The sequence below is a fragment of the Cebus imitator genome, unplaced genomic scaffold (assembly GCF_001604975.1).
Source record: "Cebus imitator isolate Cc_AM_T3 unplaced genomic scaffold, Cebus_imitator-1.0 Scaffold266, whole genome shotgun sequence".
Classification (NCBI taxonomy): Eukaryota; Metazoa; Chordata; class Mammalia; order Primates; family Cebidae; genus Cebus; species Cebus imitator.
The window spans coordinates 488,278-496,738 of NW_016107581.1; the positions used below are offsets into that span (position 1 = coordinate 488,278).

General features: G+C 55.7%; 1 protein-coding gene across 1 annotated transcript in view; it reads left to right on the top strand.

Annotated features, from left to right (window-relative positions):
- NPAS1 (neuronal PAS domain protein 1) overlaps positions 1-8,461 on the top strand; it is a 25,014-nt gene that overhangs the window by 5,383 nt on the left and 11,170 nt on the right. Inside the window, exons 4-5 of the mRNA XM_037728510.1 lie at positions 6,847-6,920; positions 7,215-7,304. Coding sequence (XP_037584438.1) covers positions 6,847-6,920; positions 7,215-7,304 — 164 coding nt within the window. The remainder of the gene's footprint in view (positions 1-6,846; positions 6,921-7,214; positions 7,305-8,461) is intronic.

Here is an 8,461-nt window from a genome sequence, read left to right on the forward strand (position 1 = left end):
TTTTTAAGAGAATCTTGCTGTTCCCCAGGCTGGAGTGGAGTGGTGTGATCTGGGCTCACTACAATCTCCGCCTCCCAGGTTCAAGCGATTCTCCTGCCTCAGCCTCCCAAGGAGCTGGGACTCCAGGCGAGTACTACCACGCCTGGCTAATTTTTAGTAGAGATAGAGTTTCATCATGCTGGCCAGGCTGGTTCTCGAACTCCTAACCTCAGGTGATCTGCTCACTTCGACCTCAATTGAGGTGCTTGTGACACAGCAGAGAACAAGCCTCTGCCCTAAAGGATGGGACCTGCAAACCCTCCTGCAAGCCCCCTGCCTCCTCCTTCCCTGTTCTCATCTCACCCCTCACCCCTTCACTGACCCCTGCCCCCCAGCACTCACCTTCATGCCCGTGTTCAGAGAAGCATATTCCTACCCCAGTGCCATTGCACACTCTGTGCTGACCACCAGGAACTCCTTTCCCTCAAAATGTCAGCTCTTCAGTGGGGCCTCTCCTGGCCTCCTTATTAAATAAGACACCACCACCCCGACCCTCCAGCACGGTTCTACTCCCCTCTTTCTTTACCACCTTTTTTTTGTTCGTTTGTGTTTTTAGTGGGAGTCTCCATCTCTCTCTGTCCCCTAGGCTGGAGGGCACTGGTGCCATCTCTGCTCACTGCAACCTCAGCCTCCCAGGTTCAAGTGATCCTCCTGCCTCAGGCACCTGAGCAGCTGGGATTACAGGCATGCGTCACCACGCCCAGCTAATTTTATATTTTTAGTAGAGACGGGGTTTCTCCACGTTGGCCAGGCTGGTCTTGAACTCTCGACCTCAGATGATCTGCCCGCCTCAGCCTCCAAAAGCGCAGGGATTACTGGCGTGAACCCCGTGCCCAGCCTTTATGGCCTTCGTTCTTCACATAGCACTTGCTGTCATCTGACACTCTCTGGATTTACCTTGTTATTTTGTGTCATTCACCAACAGCCCCTTAGTTGCTGAGCCTAGAATAGCGTCTGGGACACAATGAGGGCCTCATAAATTATTGAGTGACTGTGGCAGATGAGGGAAGGAAGGGCGACATCTTTATTTTTTTTAAGACAGGGTCCTGTTCTGTCGCCCAGGCTGGAATGCAGTGGTGCAATCTTGGCTAACTGCCACCTCTGCCTACCGGGCTCAAGAGAGCCTCCCACTTCAGCCTCCCAAGTAGCCGTGGTTACAGGTGCACACCACCACGCATAACTACCTTTTGCATTTTTTCACAGAGACGAGGTCTCTTCATGTTGCTGGTCTCACATTTCTGGGATCAAGTGATCTGCCAGCCTTGGCCTCCCAAAGTATTGGAATTGCAGCTATGAGTCACTGTGCCCAGCCAAGGGCTGACTTCTTAGCTCACAGGTCAGGCACAGCCTCGCTGAGGAAGTAACGTTTGTTTTGATTTGTTTTGTTTTGTGTTGAGACAGAGTCTTGCTCCGTCCCCTAGGCTGGAGTGCGGTGGCGCAGTCTCGGCTCACTGCAACCTCCGCTTCCCAGGTTCAAGTCACTCTCCCACCTCCCAGGTAGCTGGGATTACAAGCACGCGCCACCACACTCAGCTAGTTTTTTTTGTTTGTTTGTTTTGTTTTGTTTTTTGAGATGGAGTTTCGCTCTTGTTGCCCAGGCTGGAGTGCAATGGCGCGATCTCAGCTCACTGCAACCTCCACCTCCTGGGTTCAGGCAATTCTCCTGCCTCAGCCTCCCGAGTAGCTGGGATTACAGGCACGCACCACCATGCCCAGCTAATTTTTTGTATTTTTAGTAGAGACGGGGTTTCACCATGTTGACCAGGATGGTCTCGATCTCTTGACCTCGTGATCCACCCGCCTCGGCCTCCCAAAGTGCTGGGATTACAGGCGTGAGCCACCGCGCCCGGCCCAGTTTTTGTATTTTTAATAGAGACAGTGTTTCACCATGTTGGCCAGGCTGGTCTTGAACTCCTGACCTGAGGTGACCCGCCCACCTCAGCCTCCCAGAGTGCTGGGATTACAGTGCGCTTGGTCAAGGAAGTAACCTTTGCGATGAGACTCCAAGGAGGTGTGGGAGCAGCTGTAAGAAAAGCTGGAAGAGAGTGGCTCAGGAGAGGGAACAGCAGGTGCGAATGCCCTGAGGCAGGCGGGGGTCAGCTTGCTGGGTGCAGGTCACACAGACTGTACACAGCGTCTTGTGCCACGGTAGGGGTTTGGCTGTTACCTGCAGTGAGGGGGAGCCGCAGAGGTGGTGAGGGTGGGGCCTGGTGAGGATAAGACTGTGGCGGTCCAGGCAGGGCAGCTAGACTGGGCTGGGGCCATGGGTGGTGGGACGCAGATGACATGGTCAAGTCCAACCCCTGGGATGTGCTTAAAATGCATGTGGGTGTGAGAAACACAGAGGGCAGCCTCCAGGGAACCACCCGATAAGGCAGAGGGGCCCCCATGTTATCTGTAGTCATGCTGAAAAAATAGTGTGGCCGGGGCGGGGGCTCACACCTGTAATCCCGGCACTGTCGGAGGCCGAGGTGGGGGGATCACCTGAGGTCAGGAGTTTGAGACCAGCCTGGCCAACATGATGAAACCCCGTCTCAACTAAAGATACAAAAATTACCCAGGCGTGGTGGCGTGTGCCTGCAATCCCAGCTACTCAGGAGACTGAGGCAGGAGAATCACTTGAACCCGGGAGGGGAAGGTTGCAGTGAGCTGAGATCGCACCACCGCACTCCAGTCTGGGTGTCAGAGCGAGACTCCATCTTTTTTTTTTTTTCAAGAGAGTCTTGCTCTGTTGCCAGGCGCCAGTCTGGAGTGCAGTGGCGCGGTCTCAGCTCACTGCATCTTGCCTCCTGGGTTCAAGCAGTTCTCCTGCCTCAGCCTTCCAAGTAGCTGGGACTACAGGTGTGCGCCACCACGCCCAGCTAATTTTTGTATTTTAGTAGAGAGAGGGTTTCACCATGTTGGCCAGGATGGTCTCGATCTCTTGACCTCGTGATCCACCCACCTTGGCCTCCAAAGTGCTGGGATTACAGGCGTGAGCCACTGTGCCCGGCCAAGACTTCATCTTAAAAAAAAAAAAAAAAAAGGCAGGTGCAGTGGCTCACACCTGTAATCCCAGCACTTTGGAGGCTGAGGTGGACGGATAACGAGGTCAAGAGATCGAGACCAGCCTGGCCAATATGGGGAAACCCCATCTCTACTAAAAATACAAAATTAGCCGGGCGTGGTGGCGCACGCCTGTAGTCTCAGGTACTCCGGAGGCTCAGGTACTCGGGAGGCTTGAACCTAGGAGGTGGAGGTTGCAGTGAGCCGAGATCACACCATTGCACTCCAGCCTGGGCAACAAGGGTGAAACCGTGTCTCAAAAAAAACAAAAAAAGAATGGTGGCATGACTGCCAGTGTTAGGCACGTACTGTATGCACTAGCCCATTCAGCTCTATCACTATACACCCATTTTACAGATGAGGCTGAGGAAAGTTAAGGCAGAGGTGACCTGGCACTGCCCCACCCCATGATGCCCACCCCCATGCAGCCCTCAGGCCTGCGGCGCTTTGACCATGGGGCATATGAGGGACCCCTGTCCCAGACTTCCCAGGTAATGAAGCCCCAGCCTCTCCTCTCCAGGACTCAGGGTCAGCACAGTCCTTCAGGGCAGTTCAGAGGGGTAGGTGACAGCAGAGACCTGAGAACTTGGAAGAGGCCTTGGCTTCTGCCCTCTGCCCCTAGTTTCCCCCTCTCTGCCCCGGGTCCCTCCACTCTCTGTACCCAGTTCCCCCTCTCTCTGCCCCTGGGTCCCCTGTCTGTCTTCCCCCAGGTCTTCCCCTCCTCTCTGCTCCTGGGTCTACCCATGCCTGCCACAAAGTCCCTCCTCTCTCTCCCACCAGGTTCCCCCCTCTCTGCCCCCAGATACCCCCTCTCTCTGTCCCGGAATCCCCCTCTCTCTGCCCCTGGCATCCCCTCCCCCTGCCCCTGAGGAGTCCCCCTCTCTCTGCTCCTGAGTCCCCCTCTCTGCCCCTGGCCTCCCTCCCCTCTCTGCCCCTGGCCTCCCTCCCCTCTCTGCCCTGGCCTCCCTCCCCTCTCTGCCCTGGCCTCCCTCCCCTCTCTGCCCCTGGCCTCCCATCTCTCTGCCCCTCCGTGTTCCCTTTCTATGCAGGAGTTGAGGACACGGAACAGGCTCTGATAAGACCCACAGCAAGTGTTTGTTAAATGGATGAGTGATGTTTGGGTTTTGGATGTGGGGAGGGGCGGATGTGGAAAGAGTGAAAAACCTGCTACTGAATTTGGGGGACAGATGAATGGGGACATTTTGAGGGGAGAGGGAGAGAAGGGAACAGTGGGAGCCATCGGGACGTTGGTGGGATCAGAAGGTGGAGGCTGAGGGTAAAAAGACACACCAGTCAGGGATGAGAAGGAGACTCTGGGGGTCCCCGTCACAGGGGACTAGGCCCCGGGATGGGGAACAGCAGGTCCCCAAGCCCCCACCAGCGCACCCCCCAATCCCAACGCGCCCATTAGTGTTGTTAATTGCAGCGGTTCAGTCTGACCCAGGCTGATCCTGGGAGAGGGAAAATGAAGGAATTAGCAAAAATGACAGGGGAAAATTGCGACAATTAGCAGGCAGCATTGTTCCTGCCTGTCACCCGGCTGGTTCCGAGCTCTATCTTGAGGGAGGGGGTCCCCATCACCCCCCCGGCCCCCCAGTAATTGTTCCTGGAGCTCCAGGCGGAGGTGGAGGCAGGGAGGAACAGCCAGGAGGGTGTGGGGTACTCCTGGGAGGAGGAGGCTCAGCGCAGACACTCGGGGGCTGGGGGCGCGGGGGCTGCGTGCCCGTGGGGGAGGGGCGGGGTTTCGCTGCCTGGTGTTTTGATGGTGGGGTAATAACAATCGTAATCACACTATTAATGCCAATCCCGGCTCTGTGCCGAAGCATCTGCTGCTGCCAGGCCCCAGCCAGCCCTTTCTGTCTGTTAAGTGAACTGAATGCGTAACCAGCCTGGGAAGTCACCACTCCTGGCAAACCTGATTGACAGAGTAGGAAACTGAGGCACAGAGAGGCAGAGAGGCTGGTTCCAGGGCACACAGCCAGGGAGGGGCAGCACTGGGGCTTGACAGGAGACCTGTCCCCTCAGCCCCATAGGAAGCAGGCACGTGGGGATCCTCAAGGTCACCGAGCGTGTCCCCTGGCCTCCCGCCCCCAGCACTGGGTCTGGAGCTCCCTCAGGGTTTGCCCTCTGCAGAGCCAGGGTCACCCAGAGGTCCTGGGTTGGGACAGGCTCTGGGACAGCCAGGTTGATGCCTACCCCCAGCACAAGGCTCAGGATCCCAGCTCCTGACTGTAGGGGGGATGGGCAGGGGCACGGCTCTCACTTCGTCTCGGTCTCAGTTGCCATCTCTGTCTCTCTCGACAACCCTTTTCCTGTGTCTCTGCGTCTCTTTATATTTTTGGTATTTTTATTTTATTTTATTTGAAATGTATTTATTTATTTATTTTTTATTTTTTCGAGACGGAGTCTTGCTCTGTCGCCCAGGCTGGAGTGCAGTGGCGCAGTCTCGGCTCACTGCAACCTCTGCCTCCTGGGTTCTTGCAATTCTCCTGCCTCCCCCTCCTGAGTAGTAGCTGGGACTACTGGTGCATGCCACCACACCCGGCTAGTAGAGATGGGGTTTCACAGTATTGCCCAGGCGGGTCTCAAACTCTGAAGCTCAGGCAATTCGCCCGCTTTGGCCTTCCAAAGTGCTGGGATCACAGGCGTGAGCCACTGCGCCCCGCCACTTTCTGTTTTTTTGATGCTAGCCATCCTAGTGGGTGTGGAGTGCTGTCTCGTGGTTTTGATTTTATTTTTCCTAATGACTTAAGATATTGAGCATCTTTTCTTGGGCTTATCGGACTTTCGTGTATCTTCTTTGGAGAAATATTGATTCAAGTCCTTTGCCCATTTAACAAAATATATTTTGGGGGCTGGGTGCGGAGGTTCATGCCTGTAATCCCAGAACTTTGGGAGGCCAAGGTGGGTGGATCACAAGGTCAGGAGTTGGAGACTAGCCTGGCCAATATAGAGAAACCCCGGCTCTACTGAAAACACAAAATTAGCCGGGATCACAAGCATGAGCCACCGTGCCTGGCCCCCTTTTTTTTTTTTTTTTTTTTTTTTGAGACAGAGCCTTGCTCTGTCACCCAGACTGCAGTGCGATGGCCCTAACTCGGCTCGCTGCAACTTCCGCCTCCTGGGTTCAAGCAATTTATCCAGCCTTAGCCTCCTGAGTAGCTGGGATTACAGGCACCTGCCATCATGCCCAGCTAATTTTTGTATTTTTGTAGAGATGGCGTTTCATCATGTTAGCCAGGCTGGTCTCGAACTCTTGACCTCTGGTAATCTGCCCACCTTGGCCTCCCAAAGTTCTGGGATTACAGGCGTGAGCCACCGCGCCCAGCTGTATTTGTTTATTTTTATGGGCTCCCTAAGCAGAGAATGTTAGTTTCTTGCTTGCTGTCCAGTTGCCCCTGGTGTGAGAGCCCAGTGGGGGAGAGGGGTGCTGGACTGTCGGGTCATCGCTGCACCCCCAGCAGTGCCCAGTGCAAGATGCCGGCACAGTAGGTGGTGAGTGAACGGGTGGGTGAATGAATGAATCCCTCTATGACCCCTGCCCCCTAGACTCTCTCTGTGAGTCAGAGTCTGCCACTCACTGTCCCACCCACCTGTGTGTCCCACAGCCCAGGTCTCTCCTCCACAAGCGACCTGATACCCAACTTGTCTACAAGCCTTGGGGGAAGAGAGGGAGGCTTGTAGACTGGCTCCCGGGGGCCCTGCCCTGCGCAGGGTCAGCCAGACCAACAGGCCCTGGCTTCATCTCTCCCTCTGCCCCAGCCCCAGGCCGCCGCGGCCCCACAGCGCTGGTCTCCGAAGTCTTCGAGCAGCACCTGGGAGGACACATCTTACAGGTGAGTGAGGCCCCGTCCCCACCTGCTGCTCCTTGCTGCCACCTAGCGGCCACCTCTGGTGACCAGCAGCCTCTTCAGCATCCAGCCATTGTTGGGGGCGGTCCCTGGACTGGGAAGCCGAATGCTCAAATCCCCTCCTCCCTGCCCCTTTCGACGGCCACTGAAGTCCCGCCCCCACCAGAACAATCCGCCTGAGGCGGAGACCCAGGCTTCAGAACCTCTCTTACCACTTGGCCGCTGGACGGAGGGACCTCAGGTCCTCCCCTTCCCCCTCCCTGTCTCTCCCGGCTCTAGTCGCTGGATGGCTTTGTGTTCGCCTTGAACCAGGAAGGAAAATTCCTCTACATCTCAGAGACAGTCTCCATCTATCTGGGTCTCTCACAGGTAAGGGGCCCCCAGTGGACCTCCTGGACTGGCTCAGCCACGCTCTCCCTTGCCTGGCCCATGCATGCCCTTCCTGTCTCCTGGCCTTACCACCACAGCAAGAAAAATGGACGGGAGCTCTGTGGTCCCCCAAAGTGTGTTCCTGGCACCCAGTATGGTTCATCCTCGTAGGCAGAGGAGGGCTATTAAAGTAACAGGTGGGGCCGGGTGCGGTGGCTCACGCCTATACTCCCAGCACTTCGGGAGGGCAAGGTGGGTGGATCATGAGATCAGGAGTTTGAGACCAGCCTGGCCAACATAGTGAAACCCATCTCTACTAAAATTACAAAAATTAGCTGGGTATGGTGGTGTGTGCCTGTAATCCCAGCTACTCGAGAGGCTGAGGCAGGAGAATTGCTGGAACCTGGGAGGCGGAGGTTGCGGTGAGCCGATCATGCCACTGCACTCCAGCCTGGGCAACAGAACGAGACTCTAGCTCAAAAAAAAAAAAAAAAAAGGTCACAAGTGGATCTAAGGAAAGCAGATTTGCTGAAAGATCAGTTTGCCAATGACTGGCGGGCCAGGTGCACCATATTTACCAACACTTGTTTCTTAACAATCTTAAAGGTTTAGAGGCTGGGCATGCGGGCTCGTGCCTGTAATCCCAACGCTTTGGGAGGCCGAGGCAGGAGGATCACTTGAAGCCAGGAATTCAGAACCAGCCTGGGCAACATAGTGAGACACCCCTCTGCCCTCAACCCCGCCATCTCTACAAAAAACTGAAAAATGAGCCCGGCATGTTGGCACACTGTTGTCCCAGCTACTCAGGAGGCTGAGGTGGGAGGACCTTGAGCCCATGGGGTCCAGGCTGCAGTGAGCTGTGACTGAGCCACTGCACTCCAACCTGGACGACGAAGCAAGACTCTGCCTCAAAAACAAAAAATAAAAGTTTAGAGCAATTAGTATCGGTTTGCCGGCTTGCGCTTCTGTGGTTACCTCAGGCCTTTGTTTTCACCTCAGCTCCTGCAGGTGGAGGCTGATGAGTAACCAAAAGGAGGGCAGATGGCCAGGCTCCCGCCCGAATCCCAACACTTTGGGAGGCTGAGGTGGGCGGATCGCCTGAGGTCGGGAGTTCAAAACCAGCCTGACCAATATGGAGAAACCCCCCACCTCTACTA